This window comes from Mustela lutreola, chromosome 9, assembly GCF_030435805.1.
Source record: "Mustela lutreola isolate mMusLut2 chromosome 9, mMusLut2.pri, whole genome shotgun sequence".
NCBI lineage: Eukaryota > Metazoa > Chordata > Mammalia > Carnivora > Mustelidae > Mustela > Mustela lutreola.
In genome coordinates, this window is record NC_081298.1 from 22,649,668 (window position 1) to 22,677,104 (window position 27,437).

General features: G+C 44.5%; 1 protein-coding gene across 3 annotated transcripts in view; it reads right to left on the bottom strand.

Annotated features, from left to right (window-relative positions):
* Nucleotides 1–579: 579 nt before the first annotated feature.
* Nucleotides 580–27,437, bottom strand: part of CNBD2 (cyclic nucleotide binding domain containing 2) — a 55,878-nt gene continuing 29,020 nt past the window's right edge. For 2 of the 3 annotated variants that reach the window (XM_059133344.1, XM_059133345.1), the window contains 6 exons: nucleotides 26,946–27,084; nucleotides 19,314–19,428; nucleotides 16,883–17,060; nucleotides 14,209–14,329; nucleotides 6,761–6,924; nucleotides 580–932 (listed from right to left, as the gene is read on the bottom strand). In XM_059133344.1, the coding sequence (XP_058989327.1) occupies nucleotides 614–932; nucleotides 6,761–6,924; nucleotides 14,209–14,329; nucleotides 16,883–17,060; nucleotides 19,314–19,428; nucleotides 26,946–27,084 (1,036 nt within the window). In that variant the 3' untranslated portion in view covers nucleotides 580–613. Of the gene's footprint in view, nucleotides 933–6,760; nucleotides 6,925–7,091; nucleotides 7,320–14,208; nucleotides 14,330–16,882; nucleotides 17,061–19,313; nucleotides 19,429–26,945; nucleotides 27,085–27,437 lie in introns of those variants that run through there. The other variant, XM_059133346.1, reaches the window with a different exon arrangement.

Below are 27,437 nucleotides of genomic sequence, written 5' to 3' on the forward strand. Positions count from 1 at the left end.
TGGCAAACCGGCAGCCTGGACGCCCAACACAGCCCACGTCTAGGTTCTGTTTGCCTAACACAGTAGTTAAAAAATAATTTGAATTAGTTGCTCACATTTGAAAACCAGTAGGAATCATCTAAAATATTGGGTTTCTTTGTTCTCTTGAAAAATCTGAAGACTGGCAGTACCAGGCCCGCATCATTTCCTGGCATCGCATCGAACCAGGATGCGAGGCAACTGCTCCCAGTCCCAGTGTGCGTCCAGTCCCCACCACCGCCTGCTGCCTGCCCAGTCCTTCAGATACAACCCTTCGGATGATCTGCGTGGCCTCCAGAAGGCAGTTGAGTTTGTAACCCCCGTCTTGTTCACTTTGATCTGAGCCCCTCTGTACCTCCCATCTGTCTCACCAGCTAAGACCCTCCTACCCTGAGACCACCCCCAGCCTCCTGACCGTCCACTCACTCAAGCCCAGCAAGTATCAAGGGAGAGAGTGCCCCAGCTGCCACCCCCCAAAACATCTCTCTAGACCCACGACCCCACGACCGCTTGGAGCGGCCCGACTCCAAGCCCCACAACTCCCATGGTGGTCACTCAGGAAACAGGATGACCAACCCAACATCTTTTATTAGGTCTAAACAAGGACTCCTGCATTCTTATACTGAGGCAGGAGTTCTTGGATTTTATATCGGGGTGTTGTGATGGCTTGGACGATCCTCAATGGGGGCAGGTATTTCCGGGATGCCATAAAAATGGAATGACAAGGTTTAGCCTCCTTGTTGAGGCTACACAAATCCAGAATCAGAGACTTGGGGCTGCAGCTCCCTTTCTTCTTAGGCCGGACTGGGGTGAACGGCGGATGCTGGCGAGGCTTCACCAGCAGCCGCAGTAGGTCCTTCCGAAATATATTCCAGCTGTTCTCCTGAAGGAACTTCCGGCACAAATCTTCATCACTAAAAGTGAGGCACAGATGCTGAGTTTCCCACACCCGCTCCTCCTGTCCCCCTGCCCCACCAGCCATGTCTCCTGTCACTCTTCCAATTCCTAAACACAGTGTGTTCTGTCTCACCTAGGGTCCTCTTCCCAGACTCTTCTGCCTCCTCTCCCTTTCCCCACTTTTTTCCCCTAGAACTGCACTGTTCCATGTAGTGGCCATGAGTCACATGTGGCCACTGAGTACCTGTGGTGGGGCCAGTCTGAATTAGAGATGTGCTGTGAGTTTAAAATACATACTAGATTTCAAAGAATTAGAGCAAAAACAAATGGAGAGATTCTCATTAGTAATGTTTATGGTGGGGACACCTGGATGGCTCAGTGGATTAAGCCTCTGCCTTCGGCTCGGGTCATGGTCTCAGGGTCCTGGGATCGAGTCCCACATGGGGCTCTCTGCTCAGCGGGGAGCCTGCCTCCCCCTCTCCCTCTGCCTGCCTCTCTACTTGTGATCTCTCTCTGTCAAATAAATAAATTTTAAAAAATAATGTTTATGGTGATTACATGTTGAAATGATAATATTTGAGAAACACTGAATTCAATAGGATATATTTTAAAAATCAATTTCACTCATTTCTTTTTGCTTCTTATAACGTGGCTACCAAGAAGTTAAATTATATAGGTAACCATTTATCCATCAAGGAAATGTAAAGCAAAGCCACAATGAGATGCCCACTAGGATGGCTGTAATTAAAAACACAGATAAAAATGTGATATGAGGGGTGCCTGGGTGGCTCAGTCAGTTAAGTGTCTGCCTTCAGCTCAGGTCATGACCCCAGAGTCCTGGGATCAAGTCCTGCATCGGGCTCCTTGCTCATTTGGGAGCCTGCTTCTCTTTCTGCCTGCCACTCCCCCTGCTTGTGCGCTCGCTCTCTCTCTCTCTGACAAATAAATAAGTAAAATCTTTTAAAAAATGTGTTATGAGGTGGAGATATTAAAATACGGGTTTTGGTACACTGCTGATGGGAAAGCAAACTGGTACATTCACTTTGGATAAGAGTCCGGCAGTTCCTCTAAAGGTTAAACAGGGTTAATTTACAACCTAGCAATTTTACTCCTAGGTATATGCCCAAGAGAAATGGAAACCTATGTCCATGCAAAGCCTCGCACGAGAATGTTCATAGCAACGTTATTCATCATAGCCAAAAAGTGGAAACAACCCAAACATCCATCCACTGACAAATGGATAAAGTGTGATATATACATTATAGGAATGAAGTTGGGGTGCCTGGGTGGCTCGGTTGGCTAATCATCGACTCTTGGATTCAGCTCAGGTCATGATCTCAGGGCTGTGAGAGAGATTTCCATGTTGGGCTCTGCACTCACTACAGAGTCTGCTTAATTTTCTCTTTCTCCCTTCCTTCCTCCTTCTCTCTTAAATAAATACAATCTTAAAAAAAAAAAAAGAAAGAAATGAAGTACATGGATAAAACTTAAAAACACTATGCTAAGAAGCCAGTTGCAAAAGACCACACATTGTGTGATTCCATTTATATGAAACATCTTGAACAGGCAAATCTATGAAGGCAGAAAGTAGATTGGTGGCTGCTTTGGACTGGTCTTGGTGCCCTGGCTTCACTTCCCACGGGCCCCCCTCCCCAACCAGCATGAGCATGGGAGGGTTGAGGAAAGGGAGGGAGGGGAGTGGACTCAGCACTCATTGGCTTATTTCCTCCTGAGACCACAGCAAGGGAAGGCATGTTCCATTTCCCCTGACTTGCCTACCCTCTCACCTAAGGAAGTAAGCCTAGTAAGTCACTAACAAATTAGAACATTCTTCTGGCAACATTATATTGACCAGGGCAGGGTCAACTTTGATCCAGAGAGATCGACTTAATTAAAAACCCAGATGTCAGAATGGGCTCCTGGCTAGTCCCGTTGGTCCCAGTGGCATGCCGAAGTCAGCTCCTCTGGGCTCAGCGGTGATTATGTGAACCCTCCTCGACCCCCTGTTCAGTGACATCAGGTTGGTAGGTTGAAACTGGCCATGGTGGGAGTGTGTACACCACGGAAATCAGGATACCCTTCAAATCAGGCTTCCCTCCCACCCCTCTCCGAGAGAGCTGGTTATTAAACATTCACCAGCACACTACTGAATAGCCTCCACTTAGAAAATTCCTCTAACTCCCGGGGCGCCTGGGTGGCTCAGGGGGTTAAATCCTCTGCCTTCAGCCCGGGTCATGAGCTCTGGTTCTGGGCTTAAGCCCCATATTGGGCTCTCTGCTCCGAAGGGAGCCTGCTTCCTCCTCCCTCTCTGCCTGCTTTGTGATGTCTCCCTGTCAAATAAATAAATAAAATCTTTAAAAAAGAAAATTCCTGGGACGCCTGGGTGGCTCAGTTGGTTAGGCAGCTGCCTTCAGCTCAGGTCATGATCCCAGCATCCTGGGATCGAGTGCCACATCGGGCTCCCTGCTTGGCAGGAAGCCTATTTCTCCCTCTGCCTCTGCCTGCCACTCTGTCTGCCTGTGCTCGCTCTCGCTCCAAATCTAAAAAAGAAAAGAAAAGAAAATTCCTCTAACTCCCTATTTCTTCCATAAAAGAGAGAGAGAGAGAGAGACTGTATCTAACTCTGACTTAGCACTAAAGTGCCCAGCACCTTACTTGTTAACCCATTTAATCCTTGAAACTACCCATTTCACAAACATGGACACTGGGTTTAAAGATGCTACAAGACTCACCAAAACCTAGGAGGGGGCAAGCGTGTGATTACAGATTCTTAGGGGGGCTTCTACAGTGGGGAGCTCAGAGTCCCAAGCTAAGACAGACAAGATTCCATGTCACCTCCTATGCAGATGGCCATACTGATTTCTAGTTAATTTTTTCACAAAATGGGGTCACGCTTCTAAGGGCCTCAGCTCGGTGCAGGGGTTTCCGTTCCAATCTCTGCTTCACGTGAACTCAAAGTTTCATCTGTCCCCACAGGCTGTAAAAACTTCAGCCCAGGATCGCCCTAACCCCTGGCCCGGCCCACCCCCACCCAGCAATCCCATACTAGATCACACTCTGTGTGTTGGCTTTTAGGCTCTCCTCCATTTTAGCCCTCAGAGATTTCCCTTCTCTCCTGGGAACTCAGCCCCATGTGCTTTGCAGGGGAAGAGACGTCAGGTTATCCAGACCCTGACATTTATAAGACAGGTGTCACTGCCACCAACCTTGTGATCTTCAGGATGTCATGCCCTCTTTCCTGGGCTTTGCAGTCCTCAATTAAAACATGGAGAATTTGAGCCAGATAATGGATCTGTTTTGTGTCGCTTTAGCAGTCTAGGAACCACGAGTTCAACAGTGAATGAATAAGCCAGAATTCTATCTGTCAGCATTGCGTATCATTGCAGCGAAGCGCTGACTGCGCGGCACAGATGCCAGGGGCTCAAGTGTCTGCCTCCATCAAGGCCACGGAAACCTCTGCTTAATTTCAGTTCAACAGCCATTAACAGACACCCATCATCTAAGGCTCCTAAAATCCCTTTTTTTCAAAAAGATTTTATTTATTGATTTGAGAGAGAGAGCACAAGCAGCGGGAAGGGCAGAGGGAGAGGGAGAAGCAGACTCCCCATTGAGCAAGGGGCCCAGGGTCGGGGGCCCTTGGGGCTCCACCACAGGACCCTGAGATTATGACCTGAGCCGAAGGCAGACACTTAACCGACTGAGCAACCCAAGTTTTAGGCAGGAGTTTGACATAGCCAGATCTAGGTTTTAGCAAGAGCACAGAAATGCTGAAAGGATCTATTGGGGAGGAGGTGGAGGCAGGGGGCCCAGGGTTCTAGGCTGGAGGTCCCAGTGGGGATAGCAGCATCATATCATCTAGGGAGGTGAACAAGACCCACTGGAGTGTGTGAAAAAAAATATAGGACGTCATTTATATTTCTCTTTGTCTTATTCTTCTAAAGAATTTTGGTGTGTCCATAACATATATATTACTACAGCAATATATGTACATAATAATAATAAATTCACATGTTATTCCTATTTACATATATTCTAAGGGGTATATATGCAAACACTTTTTAGTAATAACAGTGCAAGATCAAAATAGTTTTGCAACCACTGGTCCAGTTAACTTTTACATTAAAAAATGAAAGGTTTTTTTCACCTTATAGACATATTTACCTTGGAAGATTTGGAAACTAGGGAAAAGTAAAAGTAAATCTTTTGATCAAATCTCTCAAGATAGATATTTTTAAATTATAAAAGTAATTTCAGGGGCGCCTGGGTGGCTCAGTGGATTAAAGCCTCTGCCTTCGGCTCAGGTCATGATTTCAGGGTCCTGGGATCAAGCCCCCCATCGGGCTCTCTGCTCAGTGGAGAGCCTGCTTCCTGCCTACTTGTGATCTCTGTCTGCCTGATTCTCTGCCTACTTGTGATCTCTGTCTGTAAAATGAATAAATAAAATCTTAAAAAAAAAGTAATATCATCATTACCAAACATTTGGAAAATAAAGGGGAAAAGCCCACTTGGAATGCCACTATCCTGACAAAAACTTTTTATTTAGGGATTTGGGGAGGGACCGAGGGAGAAGGAGAGAGAATCTTAAGCAGGCTCCACACCCAGCATGGAAACCAACACAGGGCTTGATCTCACAATCCTGAGATCATGACCTGAGCCGAAATCAAGAGTCGACACTCAACCAACTGAGCCATCCAGGTGTCCTCAACAACTTTTCATAACTATTTCTTTTTGCCAAACTGTGGAGAGAGCCCAGATGTCCATCAACTGATGAATGAAGAAGGTGTGACAGATATATAATGGAATATTACTCAGCCAGCAAAGAGAATGAAATCTTGCCTTTTGCAACAACATGGATGGAGCTAGAGAGTATGACGCTGAGTGAAATAAGTCAGTGAGAGAAAGACAAATACCACATGATCTTGCTCATATGAGGAATTTTGGAAAGAAAACAGATAAACATATGGGAAGCTGGGGGAAGGAGAGAGAAAGAAACCATAAGAAATCTTAAGGTAGAGAATTGAGGATTGATAGAGGGAGGTGGGTGGGGGATGGGTTACATGGTTGATGGGTATTAAGGGCACTTGTGATGAATCACTGAATTCTACTCCAGAAACCGATATTGTACTGTATGTTAACTAAGTAAAATTTAAATTAAAAAAAGTATCTTTTCTTCCCTCATTATAAAAGCAATGCACACACACTACAAAAACAATTAAATATGAGAGGAATATATAATGATAACCAGGAAATATCTTTTAGTTTTACCTTCCAGACAGAATGACTCTCACAAGTTTGGCAACATCACAGTTTCTCAACACTTTTACTTATTTCCTTCTAGGTTTTTCTCTTGTGTTTTACAAAGGCATAGCCATAGTATATGTACAGTTTTGCATCCTGTCCTTTTCATGAATCATTATATCACCTATTTTACCCTCCTCCTACAGAACCATTAAACTTACAATTTTTTAAATATAGCACTTATGTTCTATCAAAGAAATGCACCACAATTTCTAAACTATCTCCTTAGTGTGATACGTTTGGGTGATGGTGGTAGTGGCTTTTCTATCAAGAATATGGCTGCTATGAACATCTCAGTACATGTAGCTTTTCCCATAATGAGATAAATTCACAGGTAGACCTTTACTTCAGAGGGCATAGCCCTTGCAACATAATACTAAATCTATTATCAAAAGGATATCAAAAAGATAATTTAAGGGGTACCAACAACTACTGGTTTCATTCCCCCTTTTCAGCATTAGCACTTTTTTTCTTTCTTTTACTAAAACAATAAGTGAAAATTTGTTTATTTGGTCTGGTGGGACGTAAGCACATTTCCAGCACTGACCTGGGGTAAGTGACCTTGAGCCTGGACAACTTCTCTGTTACCTTGCTGTCCATCAGTTCACAGAATTTTTCTTTCGTCACCCGTATCACCTCAGCTCCCAGGCTCACCAGGATCAAGGGCCGGATGTCAAGCTGGTTCTCTGGGAGGAGGATCTGGTGAAGACCCTGGGGAACAGAAAGTTCCAGAAGGTTTCATCTCAGAGACTGTACACTTTTTTTTTTTTAAGATTTTATTTATTTATTTGACACAGAGAGAGAGATCACAAGTAGACAGAGAGGCAGACAGAGAGAGAAGGGAGCCTGATGCGGAGCTTGATCCCAGGACCCTGAGATCATGACCTGAGCCGAAGGCAGAGGCTTAACCCACTGAACCACCCAGGCACCCAGGACTGTCAGCTTCTACCAGCAGATTATCTAGATGGGAAGATGGGGAAAATGAGGCCCCAGGCAGAAGGTGAATCCATCTGGGGGTCATCCTGCAGGGGATGGGGAGAAGTCCAGGGCTCCTTCATGCTACACTTTTGACATCAAAGGCCTCCAGCTGCTGGAATTAGAAGAACCTGTAAGAAAAGCACACTGTCCATGTCCTACCTCCACACAGGCTTTCCAAGAGTCACACTCAGGAAGTCCCTCAGGAGAACAGTATTTCACAAGGTTTTCCCCAGGTCCAATCTCAACTCTTGTGCCAAGTAAACCCATTTTTCTCTTCCTCAGGACAGTGACAGAATTCCAATGGTGAGTCCTCCTTTTCTAAATCCCCCTTCTGCAGCCACCACACCCTCCCTCATCCTTTCTGCAGGTTTTTGCTCGCGTGTCCCCATTGAATCTCAGTAACCTTCTTGGTCCCTCACAGACTTTGGGGGTCACTGGACCCTTCTCTGCAGCTCAGTCACTCCTCTGGCTCCCTGGCCGTGATGATGACAATGATACAACAGCAATATTTGGGCATTTGCTCACCCCAGGCCCTCTTGGCCCTGCTGTGGGTACTGAGTTATTTGACACCACCCAAAACCCCCATGAGGTGGGTCCTACTATTATCCTCATTTTACAGAGGATGCTGCTGAGGCTGAGAACTCTGCCCAACATCACACAGCACAGAAGCAATAAAGCTAGGATTTGAGCCCAGGGGTTCTGTCTTCAGAGTCCATGCTTTCAACCACTATACTCTGAGGAAACTGAGGCACAAAGAGGTTAAGGAACTTGCCCAAGGACAGAAAGAGGTGGAGGCAGGATTTGAAAGCCACAATCTGTTCAGGGCCCCACTGGGGGCAGCACTGCCGGCAGGTACCCTCATCCACCTGCAACCCATCCCACACACACCAGCCAGTCACGGCCCTTTGCTGACTATGCCCTTGAAATACCTTCGGGTAGCACGGAGGACAAACAAAAGCTCCTCATTGTGGCCCCAAGGTCTGAGCTAGCCCACCCTTGCCTGACTCTCCAGCCTGGCCTCAGGCTGCTGTGCCTTGTTTACTCTGTTCCACACTTGCTGCCCTCCCTCCATCCCCTTGACATGCCAAGCACCTTGTGGCCTCAGGCGTTGAGCTTACTCTTCCTCAGTCTGCAACATTCTTCCCCCAGGTCACCCCCAGCTTGTTCTTTTCACCACTCAGGTCTCAACTTAAAACATCACTTCCTCAGAGCCGGCTTCCTTGATTGCTCCATTTAAGAACCCTGCCCCACAGCCCAGCTTTCTCTTCCATTCCTAACAGCAATTTGCACTGCTACATGTTTGCTAATTCATCTTTCTATTGTCTGTCCCCAGACTAGATCATAAGCCCCATGAGGACAAGAAGGATGTCAGTTTCCTTGCCCACACTGGCATCTTAGGCTAGGGTTGGAGCACAGTAGATGCTCAAGAGCTATCTGCCGAATGAACACTCAGATGGGGCCACAGAACATTCGAGTTAGCAGCTCACCTAGGTGAATTTCCACATTTTCTTTTGAGGCCACACAGCTGTCTAATTAGAAGCAAAATGAAGATGAGGACCCCCTGATCTTGACCCCAATCTGTCATATCCCCTCTTCCTTGCCCATGGCTCCGGCTTGCCCCATCTGAGACCTTGGTCTGCCTGTTCCCTGGAGAAGCTGGTTCCCCTACAACCTCCTGGCTCAAAACAGAGGCTCTACTCCAGGCCCCAACCTCTGCTGTTTCAAAGACTGACCCAGCTTCACACTCCTGCTGCCCATATTAGGCAAATGGGATCTCTCAAGTGAGTACAAACATAGCTGTCACCATTCACTCTCCTACAAATGAAGCCAGGGCCTTGAAAGCAGGGACAACAGAGACATTCAAGGCATTTTCATCAAGAGTCATGCTAACACGTATTTGGGGTTGGGGGGCCTTCTCTGGGATGGGCCCTGCGTGATGAACAAGGCAGCTGGGTATTTACTTAGAGCCCCCACCCAAAGCCATCTAGGCCTTGCTAGAGAATCAAGGCCAAGTTCCCTATTCCAGCACGGCAGACCCCTGATGAGAGGGACCTTGCTGTTCCTTCTCCATACTGCACCGCCTCCAGGGCCGCCACCATCTGTCCAACCGGGCGATGCCTTTCTGCCCTCTGGGGCCCTCATTCAGCTCCGGGTGCCCGGCATCCCCAGCTGCTCTGCCTGGAAGTGGGTGAGGCTGTGCTCAGGGTGTCAGGAGCCCCGCAATCAGTGCTGAGCATCTCACCCAGAAGCACTAGCCACCCTGGAGGAAACGTGAGCCACCGGTGAGTGGGCTGGAAGCCACACCACCTGGGGGCTGTCAAAAGGAACGTAGGAGGTTTTGACCAAAGGAGAAAATAATTCTCGGGGCTTTGGCACTGTGCCTGGCTCCAGAAATGCTGGATGAAAAACAAAGTGGGCATTATTTAAGTATCTAAGGGGCCATCATGTGGCTAGGAAGCTGATTTCTTCTGTTTTGTTCCATGGAGGTCAGGGGAGTTTAGGGGAAGAGCAAGTTAAAAGTTGCAGGAGGCAGAATTTTGCTGAAAAAAGGAAAAGCTTCCTAAGAGTTTGGAAAAATTCCAGCAGCCTCCAGGGACAGCTGTGCTGGGGGGCTGGGGCTTCCACCCAGTACTGCACTGGGAAGATTCCCAGTCCCATGGGGCAGGAGCATGAAGAGCGCACCGCAACAGGGGGTGACAGGCATGTGAGGAGGACCCTGGAGATACTGTCACTGAGGAACAGAGGGCATGGCAAGGGAGCCACTCTCTGGACTGGCCACACACAATGATGACCACATGTGGGGCTTCAGAAGACAACCCCTCCCCGGGGCAGGCAGAGGCCCACCTGCTGCCCAGCTCTCACAGTGATGAACTCATGGCCCAACTTGTTTCATCCATGCATTCCCCGCCCAGCTAACTAACCACTAGATATTTTTTTTTTTTAAGTAGGCTCTACACCCAGCATGGAGCCCAAAGTGGGACTTAAACTCACCACCCTGAGAGTAAGACCTGAGCTTAGATCAAGAGTTGGACATCTAACCAACTGAACCACCAGGCACCCTGGATAATTATCTTTTTAATAGACTTTGTTTTTGTAAATACTGTTTTTTTTAAGACTTTATTTATTTATTTGACAGACAGAGATCACAGGTAGGCAGAGAGGTAGGCAGAGAGAGGAAGGGAAGCAGGCTCCCTGCTGAGCAGAGAGCCCAATGTGGGGCTGTCAATCCCAGGAACCTGGGATCATGACCTGAGCCAAAGGCAGAGGCTTTAGCCCACTGAGCCACCCAGGTGCCCCATAATAGACTTTGTTTTTTAGAACAACTTTAGACTTAGAAAAATTGAGAAGCTAGTACAGAGTTCCCCTATACAGTTTCTGCTGTTATTATTTTATATTAGTAAGATACCTTTGTTATGATTAATGAACCAATATCAATACATTATCATTGTTAAGTCAAGGTTGCTTAGATGTCTTCTTTTTTAAATTTTTTTTCAAGATTTTATTTATTTATTTGACACACACAGAGAGATCACATAGGCAGAGAGGCAGGCAGAGAGAGAGGAGGAAGCAGGCTCCCTGCTGAGCAGAAAGCCTGATTCTGGGCTCCATCCCAGGACCCTGAGATCATGACCTGAGCCAAAGGCAGAGGCTTAACCCACTGAGCCACCCAGGTGCCCCGTAGATTTCTTTTCTTTACCTAATGTCCTTTTCCTGTTCCATGATGCTATCCAGAACACATATTCCTTTATTCTCTTATCTCTTGGGCTTCACTTGGCTGGGCAACTTCTCAGACTGACCTTGTTAATGATAGCTACTGATAGCTACTGAGGAGTACTGGTCAGGAATTTTGAATGATGCCCAGCGATTTGGTCCCCTGATTAGACTGGGGTTGTGGATTATTGGGAAGAGGACCACAGAGGTAAAGTGTCATTCTCATCACATCATTCCCCATTTCCTCATATTAGGGGATATACTATCAACACGATTTAACTGTGGCTATTGGCCTTGATCACCTGGCTACAGTGGTGTTTCTCAGGTTCATCCACTGTAAAGTTACTCTCCCTGCCCCCTTTCCTTACTGTGCTCTTTAGAAGGAAGTCACTGTGCGCAGCTCACACCTAACGAGTAGGGTTTATACATCCTCTCCTTTAGGGCCAAGTATCTACATAAATTATTTGGAATTCTTCTGCATGAAAGATTCATGTCTTCTCCCTTATTTATTAATTTGTTCATTATTTATTCATTATACCAGTATATTCTCAGAGGTGTTTACTATATACTTTGAGGTATAATCTAATACTATTCTATCTGTGGCTCAAATTGTTCAGATTGTTTTAGCTTTGGCCACTGGGAGCTCTTTCAGTTGGCACCTGTGTCCCTTTGATATGCTTGCTTCCATCAATGTAGGGTTTTTTCCCTCCATACCTCCTTGCTGTTCAACACTACAAAATGCTCCAGGATCATCTTGTCTATTTCCTGCCCTAGTCCTAGAATCAATCATTTTCCAAGGAGCCCTTGTTCCTCTTATAAATGAATGATATTAGAAACCAAGTTCCAGGGGTGCCTGGATGGCTCAGTCAGTTAAGCATCTGCCTTCAGCTCAGGTCATGATCCCAGGGCCCTGGGATGGAGTCCTGCATCCTGCCCCCTGCTCAGTGGAGTCTGTTTCTCCCTCTCCCTCTCCCCCTGCTTGTGCGTGCACTCTCTCTCTCTGTCAAATGAATAAATCAAATAAAAAGAAACTACGATCTGGATGCTAGGTTTGCTCATTGCTACTACAATGTCATTTCTTTTAGGCCCTGTCAGTTGACAGAGCAAAAAATATATGTTGAGGCACATATCTCTAAATATTTCCATGCACAACCATCTGTATTTATATTAAGTTAAACAGGAGTTCATACTGAGGTCTTTAAGGAATCCGTTCCCACATGGTTCATTCTAGCCTCCTCCTTGCTTATCTGCAAATCTCTACTCCAGTGCTGAGAAACCTGGCTGCCATCCTCAGTTATTCATTTACTGATTTGATCCATTCCAGGACACGTGCATTGCAGTATCAGGGCATATTAGGCATATGCCCCTGGGTCACAAGGTCATCAGCTAGAGTACAGTGCTCATGCGCAGTGCCTTCAACTTTCAGGCTCAGGGACCCCAGCTGCCTCCAGCATTACATAGATCAGCACCATTTCCTCCCACCCTCTTCACTGAGATCATTTCAGACATTTGCAGTATCATTAGATGCTCTCGTTGTACTCTGCATTCCCTCCTGCAATCTCCTAAATTACTCCTATTTTTTTTTAACAAATTGCATACATTAAGGTTCACTCTTTGTGCTATAAAGTTTTATGAGTCTTACCAAATGCTTAAGTGTGTGTATCTTCCTTTATAGTATCATACAGAATAATTTTACTCTCCTAAAAGTCCTCGTGCTTCACCTATTGATTCCTCCTCCTGAACTCCAAACCTCTGGTGACCACACTTGTGCCTTTTCCAGAATGTCACAGAATTGGAATACAAAATACTTAATCTTTTCATATTGGCTTCTTTCACTTAAAATAGTCATTTAAGTTTCCTTTACATTTTTTCTTAGCTTGAAAGTTCATTTATTCTTATAGATGAAGAACATTTCATTGTTTGGATTTACCAGTTGGTTTACATTCACTTTTCCATGTAAATTTTAGAATCACTTTGTCAATATCCACAAAATAACTTTATGGGGTTTTGGCTGAGATTGTGCTGAATCTATAGATTAAGTTGGGAAGAACTGACGTGTTAATCATAGACTCTTCCAATCCATGAACATAGAATATTTCTCCATTTATCTAAATATTCTTTGAGTTCTTTTATTACAATTTTTAAAAGATTTTATTTTATTTATTTGAGAGAGAGGGGGCACATAAGCCCGGGGGAGGGGTAGAGGGAGAAGGAGAAGTGGGCTCCCTCCTGAGCAGGGACCCTAGTGCGGTGCTTGATTCCAGGACCCTGAGACCATGACCTGAGAAGAAGGCAGGTGCTTAACTGACTTAGCCACCCAGGCACCCCGTGAGTTCTTTTGTTATTAATAGTTTTCTGCATGTGGATCCTGAACATACTTTGTTAGACTTATACCTAAGTATTTCATTTTTGGTGCTATTGTAAATGCTTTTGTGTTTTATTTCAAATGTCAATGCTCACTTCACTGTCTTATACCCTGTGATCTTGCTATAATAATTTACTCACTTCAAGAGGGTTTTTTTGGGGCGCCTGGGTGGCTCAGTGGGTTAAGCCTCTGCCTTCGGCTCAGGTCCTGATCTCAGGGTCCTGGGATCGAGTCCCACATCGGGCTCTCTGCTCAGCAGGGAGCCTGCTTCCTCCTCTTTCTCTACCTGCCTCTCTGCCTGCTTGTGATCTCTCTCTGTCAAATAAATAAATAAAATCTTTAAAAAAAAAAAAAAGAGGGTTTTTTTGTTTTTATTTTTTGATTCTTTGGAGTTGTCCAAATAGACAATAAAATATCCACATACAAAGACAGCTTTATTTTTTTCTTCCCAAATGTTTTATTTCCTTTCTTGCCTTAATGTACTAGCTAGGTCTTCTAGCACAATGTTGAAAAAGAGTGGTGAGAGGGTATATTCTTGCCTTTTTCCTTATTCCTTGTTCCTTGTTTCTTGCTCCGCTGCTCAGCAGGGAGCCTGCTTCCCTCTCTCTCTCTGCCTGCCTCTCTGCCTACTTGTGATCTCTCTCTCTCTCTGTGTCAAATAAATAAATAAAATCTTAAAAAAAAAAAGCAAGTCCCAGATGTCATATCATTTTATCTGTTTTTTGATATGTATCTCTCTTTTTTTATATGTATCTCTTAAGTATAAGGACTCTTAAAAAACATAACCATGATACTGTTATCATATCTTTAAAAATCAACAATATTCCTTAATATCACCAAATATCAAGTGAGATGTTTTCAAACCTTTCCTGTTATTCCTTAATACTCTTAACCTGCCACATTACACACTCTTTCCTGAGGGAGGCTCTCTGCACACTCACCACAGTGTCTCCTTCCTCCACAGTGTGAATCTTGATGTAGGCGCCCACTGCAGCCTCCTTGGGGAGATCACCATACTTGGTACTGATCAGGGAACACTGAAGTGTATGAGGATCCCTGGACCTGAAATATGACAGCTTGTTAAAGAGAACTCATTTGTCACACAGCCAGTTCAAGAAGCCCTAGACAGTCAGCCCCCACTCTGCCATACACAGAGACCTCCCCTCCCTGGAGAACTCCCACTGCCCCCAGAAAGTGAGAAAACTCAAACCAAGCTCTGGAAGAAACCATGTCAGGAACTGGAGAAGTTTAATAGGGGGGGAGGCTAGCAGAGAAAGAGATAGGACCCCCCTTTAAACACCTGAAGGCTATTATGTAGAAGAAGGGGCTGATGAGCTCAGACAGCTGAGTCAGACCAGATGGATGAGAAGTCCAGGCTGGCTGATAGATGTTCAATATGAGGAAGAAATTTCTAAGTCAGAGCTTAGAACAGACTGCTTTGGCCTCAAGCTAGCTCTGGGCCCCTGGGGGACACACAGAGGTTGGGGCTCTCCTTCTTGGCAGAAAAGCAGAGAAGAAATGGTTTTATTTGTTTAAAAGACAGGTTTCTGGGTGGCTCAGTGGATTAAGCCTCTGCCTCTGGCTCAGGTCATGATCTCAGGGTCCTGGGATCGTGCCCACACCTGCTTCCACCTCTCTCTCTGCCTGCTGCTCTGCCTATTTGTGATCTCTCTCCCTCTGTCCAATTAAAAAATATAAAAATAAAATAAAAGACAGGTTTCCTTGGGCAGCCTGTAGATTCTGTACTTTGTTCATGTTGGAATTACTTTTACACAGGCAACCTTGTTGTGTTTCCTTTGGTCTCAGGTGAAGTAGAAGGAAGAGACAGGCTATATGATCTGGATTAGAGGCAGGGAAAAAAATTTTATCAGCTGAGAAGATAGATGATATATTCACCCAACTCATAAAGCCATCCAACACATAAACAAGTCAGCCTACAATTCTCACCCTGCAGGACATGCCCAGCATGGTCTTTGCTTTTCACTTCTGGGTCCAACCTGTCTCTTCTCCCTTACTGATGTACAGCAGAGAAACTGGGTCTGTACCATCCCTACCTGCAGAAGGACTGGGATTGGGACTTCAAGCACTGGATTGCTTGGAAAGAATATCCATCAGAGGGAATGACAACTCAGAAGTTATGGGATGCTCGTTATGGAGACCAGTAGGCTAGAAATGCTAATAGGCAAAGGATTTGAGTGCAGTGGTACTTGGGGTAACATGGAGACTGTGACACTCATGTTATTATTACTATTATTGTAATATAGTTTTTAAAGCTTTTATTATTTGAGAGAGAGAGAGAGAGCAAGAAAGAGGGCTCAAGCAGGGTGAGGGGCAGAGGGAAAGCAGACTCCCTGTGAGCAGGAAGCCCAATGTGGGACTCGATCCCAGGACTCCAGGGTCAGGATCTGAGCCAAAGGAAGACACTTAATCAACTAACCCCCCAGGCACCCCTCATGGTGATATTTTAATTTTACATTGTACGGCAGGGGTGGGGGGAGAAGTGTTAGATTGCTGTGGGTCCAGCATTGAGCTGCCTCTGGGCAGGGACCACTGAGTGTCCTTTCCTGCTCCTCAGCCTCTCTGGGTTGAGGCAAAAGCACAGCCCCCGTGGCACATTCTCATTCCAGCCATGACAGTTGTACCAGACAATAGGACTGAGCACTAATAAGCTGCTCAGGTTTGAATCCTGGCTCCACTGCTTCCTACCTTGTAAGACCTCAAACGGGAACATTAATCATTCTCTGTAGCTTGGTTTCCTCACCTGAAAAATGGGACTGATAATAGCACTTACCTCATAGAACCTGCGAGGATGAAATTAGATAATCCAGGACCAGGCACGGAGTATTCCATAAGTGTTAAGCTATAACTGCCATTATCACATTTAATTGCTGTCTTACAACATCACCAAAACTTAAATCCTATTTTTTAAAAGATTTTATTTATCTATTTGACAGAGAGAGATCACAAGTAGGCAGAGAGGCAGGCAGAGAGAGAGAGGGAAAAGCAGGCTCCCCGTTGAGCAGAGAGCCCAATGTGGGGCTCGATCCCAGGACCCTGGGATCATGACCTGAGCCGAAGGCAGAGGCTTTAACCCACTGAGTCACCCAGGTGCCCCAAGACTTAAATCCTATTATCTATAGACAATGGAACTATGGCTTAGAGAGGTCAAATCCCTTGTACAAGGACACGGTTAAAATAAGTGGCCAAGCCAGCATTTGAACCTGGGCTGAACTGACTCCAATGCCCAGGCTCTTACCTCCTGCCTCCTTTAGATGGGTAGAATTTTTCTGAAGAAGCTCAGAGTCAAAAAGATTCAGTGACACACAGAGTATCAGAGCCAGAAGATCTGCCTCTCCTTCAAATGAGTTCCCTGAGAAAGGAAGTAGCTGGCTGCCTCAAGTGGCTCTGTGGGTTACAGACAGAGAACACAGCTGCTGGGTCTCAAGTCTAGGACTTCTCTAAGCCACCTTCTTTCTATACCCCAATCTTTGGGGTTGAGCTGTACCTGCTACCTGTGCCCCCCCCCCCAGCATCCCTGACATTCTATCCTTTCAAGTTATAACTCCCTTTTCACCCAGAATCTGGAAGCTTCTATCTGCCAAGAGCTAAGCTTACTTGATCTTTGGGCCCCACATCTTCGGATAAGTATTTCCCGGGATGTTAATCTGCCTACTGAAGCTAGTCCCCTCTTGCTCCCAGGAGTTCTGGAGGTGCTTAAGTTTCAGAAAGCTGAAGTCCTGTACAGGATATGATTTGATCTGAAATTCCTTAAATCTCTCCACAGGAGAAGATTCTGTTAGAGAAAGCACAGAAAAACATGTTAATGGGTCTTTGCATATATGAGGTCTGTACTGATGATGGTGAAAACTTTACCCTCCTCACCTGCCTGGCCAGTCTGGCGCATGGGGAAATGAAGGAAAACAGAAAATACTTTGGTTTCCATGTGTTATCGGTCTGGGCCAGGCCCTGAGCAGAGCCTTCACGTATGTTACATCCCATGTTACTGGCCCCATTTAAGAAATCAAATGAGCAGCACTCAGAGTTTAAGTCATCCAGGAAAGGGCTGAAACTTGGGTTTAATTCAAGTCTACCTGATTTTAATTAGAAGTTAGAACTTCATTCTAACAAGAATGAAGTTAGACCCTTACATCATACCACAAATCAAATTAACTCAAAATGGTTTAAAGACTTAAACATTAAGGTCTAAAATTATAGAACTCTTAGAAGAAACACAGGGCTAGGGGTGCCTGGGTGGCTCAGTCTCTTAAGTGTCCACACCCCCCCTTTTTTTTAAGATTTTATTTATTTATTTGACAGACAAAGATCACAAGTAGACAGAGAGGCAGGCAGAGAGAGAGGGGAAGGGAAGCAGGCTCCCTACCGAGCAGAGAGCCTGATGCAGGGCTCGATTCCAGGACCCTGGGATCATGACCTGAGCCGAAGGCAGAGGTTTAACCCACTGAGCCACCCAAGTGCCCCAAGTGTCCAACTCTTGATCTCAGCTCAGGCCTTAATCTCAGGGTCCTGAGTTCAAGCCCCCACACTGGGCTCCATGCTGGGTGTGGAGCCCACTTATGAAAAAAGAAGAAAACACAGGGCAAAAGCATCACAACTTTGGATCTGGTGGTGATTTCTTGTATATATACCAAAGGCACAGGCAACAAAAGAAAAAATGGACAAACAGGTATTATCATCCAAAATATAAAGAAAATTCCTAAAACTTAACAAAAAAGCAGACAATCAGATTTTAAAACAGGCAAAAAACTTGCATAGATGTTTCTCCAAAGAAGATATGTGAATGGCCAATAAACACAGAAAAAGATGCTCAACACCACTAATCATTAGGGAAATACAAATCAAAACTATAATAAAAAGATAAATAATAAAGTAAAAGACTATAATAAGATGCCACCTCCTATCCATTAAGATAAATATCATGTTTAAAAACCATACAAACAGGACACAGCAAGCACTGGTGAGGATGTGGAAAGACCAGAACCCTTGTGCACTGTTGGTGAGAATGTAATATGGGACAGCCCCTATGGAAAACGGTATGGCAATTCCCTAAAAAAAATTAAAAACAGAATTACCATATGATCCAGCAAGTCTACTTCTGGGTGTATATTCAAAAGAAAAGCAGGTCTCAAAGAGATAACTCTACACCCATGCTCATAGTGGCATTAGTCACTCTAGCTGAAATGCGGAAGTTCTCAAGAGTCCATTGACGAATGAATGGGTACACAAAATGAGACATACACACACAATGGAATATTCTTCAGACTTCAGAAAGAAGGAAATCCTGATCCATGCTATAATATGATGAACCTTGAGGACATTATGCAAAGTGAAATAAGCCAATCACGGGGCGCCTGGGTGGCTCAGCAGGTTAAGCCTCTGCCTTCGGCTCAGGTCATGATCTCAGGGTCGTGAGGTCGAGCCCCGCATCAGGCTCTCTGCTCAGAGGGCAGCCTGCGTCCCCCTCCCTTTCTGCCTACATGTGATCTCTCTCTCCCTGTCAAATAAATAAAATCTTAAAAAAAAAATCTTTAGACATTCATTTGCTTCATTTCATAACAAGTCCATGAAGTAGGGACCATCTGAGGGAAACTGATGGCACAGGGACACAGTCACTTGCCCGATATCACACAGCAATTAAGAGAGGGACCCTGGATTCAAACACGAGCAGTTTGGCTGGGCCAGTGCTACTAGCCACTACACTACCTCCACGAACCAGACCCAGAGGCTTTAAGTACTTACCCGAGTCATCCAGCTAACCAGGGAGATTCAAACCCAGCTCTGTCAAGCTCCAGGCTCCTTTCCACCCCTCTCCCCAGGGGCACCTGACATAAAGGGAAAGTCTAAAAAGGAGGAGCCGGAGGGGGGTGGGCAGGAGCCTCCCCCTATGGGGCCATGTGGGCCACATTTCCAGCTCGGAAAAGGGGATCAAACCAGACATCCTGCCGGGCCTTTCTAGCTCAGGAGGTCTGAGAGTGCAAGGGAAGCTGAAGGGCCCAGGCGCCCCCTGCTGTGCGCGGCTGTCAGTTACCACTGAGGTGGGTCTTCAGAGGTCTGCCGTCTATCAGCTCCAGATGCTGCCAGACCCACTTGTAGTAGAAAGGCGAGGTCCCGAGGTCTATCAGACGCAGCACTTCACAGCTGCCCTGGAAACATCAAGGAACACAAACAAAAGGGCTAACCCCTGAAGCTGGGGGCAGGCCAGGCTTTGAGGATAAGCTCTACTACATCTTACCCCAGTTTACTTGGCTTAATGCAAGTTTTCAGGTTCTTTTTTTTTTTTTTTTTTAAACACAAACGTTATCTATTCATCATAAGCTCAAAAAGCTAAATAGGCATGAGAACTAAATAAATGTTGGCATCTGGGGGAAAAACAATCACCCTAGACAATGGTACTGTGACAACTGGTGAAATTGACTATATGTTATATGTTATATGTTATATCAATGTTAAATGCCCTGATTTGGATAATTATTCTGCAATCAATTTCTGACTTTAGAAAAAAAATCACTTAAGTATATAGGGGTAAGTGAGTATAATGAATAATATTTAACTTTCAAATGATTCGGGCAGGGAAATATATATATAGAAGCAAATGTGGTAAAATGTTAGTAATCGGTGAATCAGGATCAAGGTTATACAGTTTTGTTCTGTTCTTACAACTTTTCTATAAATTTAAAAACATTCCAAGATTAAAAGTTAAAAAATATATATTCAAGCCAAACAGAAGGATATAAAGAAAATTAAAACTATTTTATCCTAACACCCAGAAATAATAAGGAGTAGCGTTTTAGTGACTATTTTTTCAAACTTTTCTCTGTAAACATTTAACATAGACATAGACAATTTTTCATAAGCAAGTTCTTTTATGTATAACATTCTTGTGACCTTTTTTTTAAAAAAATAATACAGGGGCACCTGGGTGGCTTAGTCAGTTGAGTCTGCCTTTGGCTCAGGTCATGATCCCGGGGTCCTGGGATCGAGTCCCATATTGGGCTCCTTGTTCAGTGGAGAGTCTGCTTCTCCCTCCACCTTTCTCCCTGCTCATGCTCTCTCTCTCCCTGGTAAATAAAATCTTTTTAAAATAAAAAAATAAAACTCAGTAATATATTAAGAACATCATTTTACACCAGCTACCATGGTTCTACATTATTGTTTCTAATGACTGTATATTATTCTATGTATGCTATAACTTACATATGATTTAAACTGTTGATCAAAAGAAGTCAGACACAAAAAGCACATATTGTATGATTCCATTTATATGAAGTGCAAGAACAGGCAAAAGTAATCTTCTGACAAAGTCAGAAGAGGGCTCTGTTTGGTGGTGGTGGGTATTTTGTTTGGGAAAGGGTACAAGGGAGCCTTCTTGGGTGCTAGAAATGATCTCTACCTTGATTTGGAGAATGCTTACACAGGTGTATACCTATGTAACAATTCACTAAGCTATGAACTTTAGATGAGTTCTTTATTGCATACATGCTATACCTCAAGAAAATATTTTTGAAGACTAATATTCAGTTGTTTCTAATTAGTCAGTAGTATATATAACTGTGATTTTGTTGAGGACAACAAAACTCCATTTATAAAACTCACCACCTTTCCAAACTCTGCTACAGTGGGGATGGCAGTGATCAAGTAGTGGGACGTAGGAATGCATCTTTGTCAGTTAATCCACTGAGATTTGAGGATTGCTTATAATTGCAGTATAATCTAGTTTATCCTCGTGTAATACCCATGTTTGTCCCCTTGGGATTGTTTCCTATAGGTGTGTTGTTTTCAATATCAATACCCATTGCCAAATTGCCTTCCAGAAATGTTAGTTTACACTCTCTCTGGCAGTGCATAACAGAGGCTGTTATAGTTTTGTGTTACATTGAAAACTGAGTTTTAACAATCCTTTTAATCTTTCCTAATCTGATAGGAAAGAATGATATGCCATTTTTTCTTATTTTGTATCTTTATAAAATCTTACCCTTTTTTAGTTGGAACTGTAAGACACACGTTATAGTTAAGGTTCAAGACAGATTACTGTTAAAGAGGAAGGAGAAGGGATCAAACATTTAATAAGCCTTAGTCTAGCCAGGTGTTGGGCTTGGAGGTGTAGTCAACACTTATGCAACACTTATCAACAAGGAACCTGGTACCAGAGGAACACAGGTGAACATCTTCCTCTCAGAAAGTCTCTTGTGGGTCTTTAATCCCATCTGTATCCGTGTAGAAAACAACTCCACATGTGCCCCCAAATGATTAATTGTTCAAAATGAGTTGATTGTGGGTATTAAGTATGTTTTCTATGCTGCTGAGAAACTGCCTTCCCTAACTCTCCCGAGTCCCCAAGACACCCAGGCCACTCACTGCTAATATCGTCCTCTAGTGGCCACAGCTATGAACTACAGGATCCCGCACACCCCAGTCTCCTTAGAGGAATATTCCAACAGCAGGCCTGATGGGAAATAAAAATGGGAGGAAAAAAAGCAGTGCCTTTAAAAGGGTCAGGTGCTCTTCCAACGCCAGCCAAAGGGGGCTGCATCACAATACAGCCTGGTGTTGCCTGAACTTCTGAATATTCAAAAGAAGTCAGAAATCCGAAATTTAATTATAATCTTCGCAGTAACGATTAAATGAGTTTTCCATAAAACACATTAAAGGACAAATCCAATTCACCTACTAGCCAGGATGCCCCCCAACACACACAAACACACCTGCTGTCACTTTGTGACATCTGTATTATCTTTCTCAGAAAGAACTTCAAGAGCGCCTGCTTTAGATTCACCAGCTGTGCTTAATTCCAATGCAGATTGCCGGAGTTAAGGCATGAGACTCTGGGGTGAGGCAGAAATTTGCATTTTTAAGGAGCCCCCCTAAAGTGTTCTTTATGCTTACTCAAATCTGAAAAACTCTTCCCTTAAATCAGAGTTCTCCAATTTTAGTGCATATCAGAATCACCTCAAAGTCTTGTTGAAACAGTTTTGGGGGCATGTGGTAGCTCAGTCATTAAGCGGCTGCCTTCAGCTCAGGTCATGATCCCGGAGTCCCGGGATCAAGTCTCACATCCGGCTCGCTGCTCACTGGGGAGTTTGCTTCTCCCTCTGACACTCACCCCACTTGTGATCTCTCTGTCTCTCTCAAATAAATAAATAAAATCTTAAAAAAAAAAAAAAAAAAAACAACAGCAACAACAAGGAACAGCACTCAGAACCACTGAATTCGAGGATGAACGTGAACTGAGTAAGTCTGTGCTAGACTCATCCTTACAGACTTTATGAGGTAAGTGGTCCCACTTTACAGACAAAGAATTGGAGGCTAAAACAGACTAAGAACTTTCTGCTGGTCAAGATGCAATCATCATACTGATTAAAGCAAGTCTTGAACTTTGATCCCTTTCCACCCCTGCCCCCAATCTTCCCTGGCTACATAGTATCAAAAGACCTCAGAGTTAAATCTGGGGACACATGGCATTCCTGGCTTTGGAGGTGATCACCCCAACATTTTAGGAAAGAGGGAGCAGATGTCAGGGAGGAGAAAGGATTGTAAAATAGGGAGGGTGGTCTTCAGGGCTCTCTGCTACCAGTCCCTGTGCTAGGCTCAGGATCCTGACATGGCTACCAGGATTCTCCAGACCTAGCACACTATTCCCCATGGCTGGCAAGGGCCTCCTCCTCATCCTCACCATCCTCTGGGTCAGACCCTGTGCTTCCAGTCCTTTAGACGGTAGAGGCTGGAAGCCAAATCCTCCCAAACATCTCCCAAGCCTCCTGGCAGCTAAGTAGATGATTCGGGTTCCCTCGCCCGGACGCACTTGAGCAAGGTTTGGTTTTGGACGGCAAGCTCTCCACTATGCTTGTGGAGGCAGTGGTTACAGATGTGACTTCCTGAACTTGGCAGGAGCAGCAGCACCTGTGACTGTCCAGTCTGGACTGGGACTAGGAGTCATTTGGGGATCCCCTTCAGTGTAAGGTCTGCTCCCTCGGGCCTCCCTGTCACCAGTAAATCTGTTAGCCATTCAACATCCTCCAATAACTCCCTTTCTGTTTACATTTAGCTAGTCTTGATTCTCTCCTCTGGGACTGAACCCAAAATAACAGCACAAACACCCACCTGGTGTTAAGTTTAATAATCGGCTCTCTGGGAAAGGGTACACATGTCTGTAAATCTTAGTCTTATTAAGGGTGTGCTGCACACAATTTATAAATAACAATAAAACATATTATACTCTTACTGGAAGTTCCAAATAGCCAAGGGATTCTCATAGAATGCTGTTGCGGACTCTGGCTGAGGTCCTTTTTTTTTTTCTTTTTTTTTAAAATATATATATATATTTATTTATTTGACAGAGAGAGAGATCACATGTAGGCAGAGAGAGAGGGGGAAGCAGCCTCCCCCTCTGCCGAGCAGAGCGCCTAATGTGGGGCTCAATCCCAGATTCCTGAGATCATGACCTGAGCTGAAGGCAGAGGCTTAACCCACTGAGTCCCCCAGGTGCCCCTCTGGCTGAGTTCTTATAACCATGACCAATCATAGTCACAATTCAACCATGATTAGAGAAACAAAGTTGCATCCAATCCACTCTTTTCCCAATAAACTTAACACTATTAGGTCTGGTTTGTAATCTACTGGTAAACGACTTCTCACCCTTGTCGAAATTATATTCACTAATAAACCCCCTTTAGCTTTGGTGCTATATATATTGGAATTTCGCTTGTTCAACAGTGATGTAACTCCCATGATGAATCTATTATGAATAGTGGTTAAATACTGGTAAAACATTTCCATAATTTTCTTCTCTTCACAATGTGATGGCTACAGACCCAGCCCACTTTTAAATTTAATCTGCATCATAAACATTCTCTCTATAGTGTTCTTAAGATAATCAGCAAAACCATAAATCAAAACCTGACTCAGGGTATCTACTGATTTCCACTATCCTGCTGGGGCCAATTTTCAGCTACCAACCTGAAGTCACTGACTGCGCAGGTAGGAAGAGACGTGCATAGTTATACAGTGTTTCCACCAGATAGCTAAAATAGACATAAACTCCAGAGCACAGATAATAGTAAAATGCAGTAAAGTCATGAGGAAATGATGATTTTTTCATTATTTGCTACACTTGTTTTCCATATAATATATTTAATTATAGTTTATATAATTCAATTTTTAGTAATTCCTGAAATCTTAATCAGCTCTCATAGGCCAGTAAGAACCAACTCCAGCATATAGCCAATCTTGCCTTTCCTTTTGTCCAAAGGTCCAACACTTCAAGGCTCAACGCCTTACCTTCTCCAGGAAGCCTTCTTTAAACGCCCCCAGCCTTTAGAGAGGTCTCCCTACTAAATCCTTGTAAACTCAGAGAGTTTGCACTAATCACTTGGTAGATGGCCTGGATAACTTTGTCTCTGCTCAGATTCTAGTGGAAGAGAGATATAAGGAGAAAGAAACAGTCTTTTCCATCCTCATATCCCTTCAGAGCATGAACCAAACTTGGCAAAAAAAATCAACAAATGTTTGGTGGCAACATAATATGAGCAACAGCTATATGGGAGATACTAAAAGTTTGGGGGCAGAATCCTTGTTCTGCCACTTACTAGATGGGTGACCTTTCCTAAGGTATCTTAACTTCAACTTTCTCATTTGTAAACGTGAAATAAGAACGTCTTCCTGATAGAGCTGTGGTGAAGATTTATGGTGAAATGGTACTGTGTACACAGTTCACCAAAGCACTGCTTGAAATAGCAGAAGATGGGGGCAACCAATCCCTCAGTAGGGAACTGGTTAGATAAATTCAAGCACAATCATATAGTAAAACACTGCACAAGTGGTAAAAATAAAAAAATATGTGGGTTCTTTATGGACGGATATGGAACAATCTACAGAAATATTCTTGAAACAGCAAAATACGGAACAGCCTGCATAGCATGACGCCATTTATGAAAACAAGGAAGAAAACATATACATGCATTTGCCTTTATATACAAAGAAGAGCCGCAGGACAGACACAAAAGAAAGCAGTGACAGTGACTGTCCCTGGGGAGGTACACTGGGTGGCAGGGGGAAAAGGTGAGAGGGAAACATTACTCTTTCGAAACTTTTGGATTTCAAACCAGGTGCAAATAAACCAAAATAAACAAAAACAATTAACAATGCTAGTAGAACCCCTGGCACAGGAGCAAATGGTCTCAAAAACATGGTGGTTCTCATGACAATCATGAAAACTACACAGGGTTGAGCAGAGTCCACAACTGACAGATCGGTCGACTCACATTGCAAATTCCAGCCCCTGAGAAGAGCTTTGGAATCAGACAGACCTGGGTTGAACCCAGCCACTGCCCCTCATCGACTGTGTAACTGTGGACAAGCCACTTAACCTTCCTGTGCCTCAGTTTCCACCTCTGTCAAATGGGAATAACGGCAGTACTGGCCTATGCTGAACTGCCCTGCGGCTGAAATGACACAAAGCACATGGAGCAGACAACCTGGGACAGGGTAAGCACTCAGTAAATGTCAGACTCTGTTTTCATTATCAACCAACAGAGAAATTGGCACAGGACATAAAGTAATTCACAAAAGATGAAATTTGAATTGTAGACAAACATGATGAGTCTCACTAGCAATGAGGAAAAATGTAAATTAAATCCTCAGTGAGGTAGCAGTTGCCATCTATGAAATTAGGAAAGTTTTGAAGGATTGACAGGAGAGCCCAGCAGAGGCGTGTGGTGCTGGCAAAGGTGCACACTGCTGGAAGCTTGATAAAGTGGATCCTTCTGGACAGCAACTTGTTCCAAGATCCGTAACACGTTGATACCAAGAAAATCCACTTTTTTTTTAAAGATTTTTTTTAAATTTATTCATTTTTGAGAGAGTGAATGCATGAATACAAGCAGAAGGAGTGGCAGAGGGAGAAGCAGACTCCCCACTGAGCAAGGAGCCTGATGCAGAACTCGATCCCAGGACCCTGTGATCATGACCTAAGCCAAAGGCAAACGCCCAACCGACTGAGCCACCTAGCTGCCCAAGCAATTCCACCACTGAAAATCTTTTCTGAGGTGATGAGCTCATGGGTGATTTCTTCCCTCTTTCCAGAACTATGTTTTATAATGTGGTCATATCACATCTATAATTTAAAGATCATATTTTAAAAAAGATTGTATTTATTTATTTGAGAGAGGGTCAGAGTACAAGCAGGGGGCAGGGGGATGAGCAGAGAGAGAGGGAGAAGCAGACTCCTCACTTAGCAGGGAGCCCAACTCAGGGCTCCATCCCAGGACCCAGAGATCATGATCTAAGCTGAAGGCGAAGCTTAACCGACTGAGCCACCCAGGCGTCCCTAAAGATTATAATTTTAAAAACTGATCTGGCATCATTAAGATTGAAGGGCCAAATATATAATTTAAGTATCTGTATGTAAATAAGCCTGTACATGATGAGGTCAAGGAGGGGGTACCCCTGTGTCCCTCTTTCTAATTAACAGTGTATCTCAAAGTCACAGAACCCTCAGAGGGAGGGAGGCCAAACTCCGTGGTACCTCTTTTACAGCTGGCACATGGACTCTCAGAAAACGGGAGTGCTGCAGAACAGGGCTCAGCCCCACCTGTGTGGCCACAGGACATTACACCAGGCATGCCTCCCCAGCTTCCAGCCCCCACCCCCATCCCAGGCCTCTCACCTTGCTGACAAACAAGATGGATGACAATTCCATGAAATCTTTTGAGATCAGCTGCCCATAGGAGAACTTCTCCACCTTCCCCAGGGCTACAAGCTTCCAGAGCTTCTCGTCAGACAATGACTCAAATAGATCCATCTTCCTGAGGGGAAAATCCCATTAGATAGAATTCATCACCCTTGGAGCACCTGGGTGGCTCAGTGGGTTAAGCCTCTGCCTTCTACTCAGGTCATGATCTCAGGGTCCTGGGATCGAGCCCCGAATCGGCTCTCTGCTCAGCGGGGAGCCTGCTTCCCCCCTCTTGCTCTGCCTGTCTCTCTGCCTGCTTGTGATGTCTGTCAAATAAATAAATAAAATCTTAAAAAAAAAAAAAAAAAAAAAAAGAATTCATCACCCTCCATCCCAGAAAGTGCCCAGCTCTCAGCAATTTCCAGAAAGGGAATGTGTCATCTTGCTCTTGAAAATGCCTGATGTGGAGGATTTTACTCGCCCTCC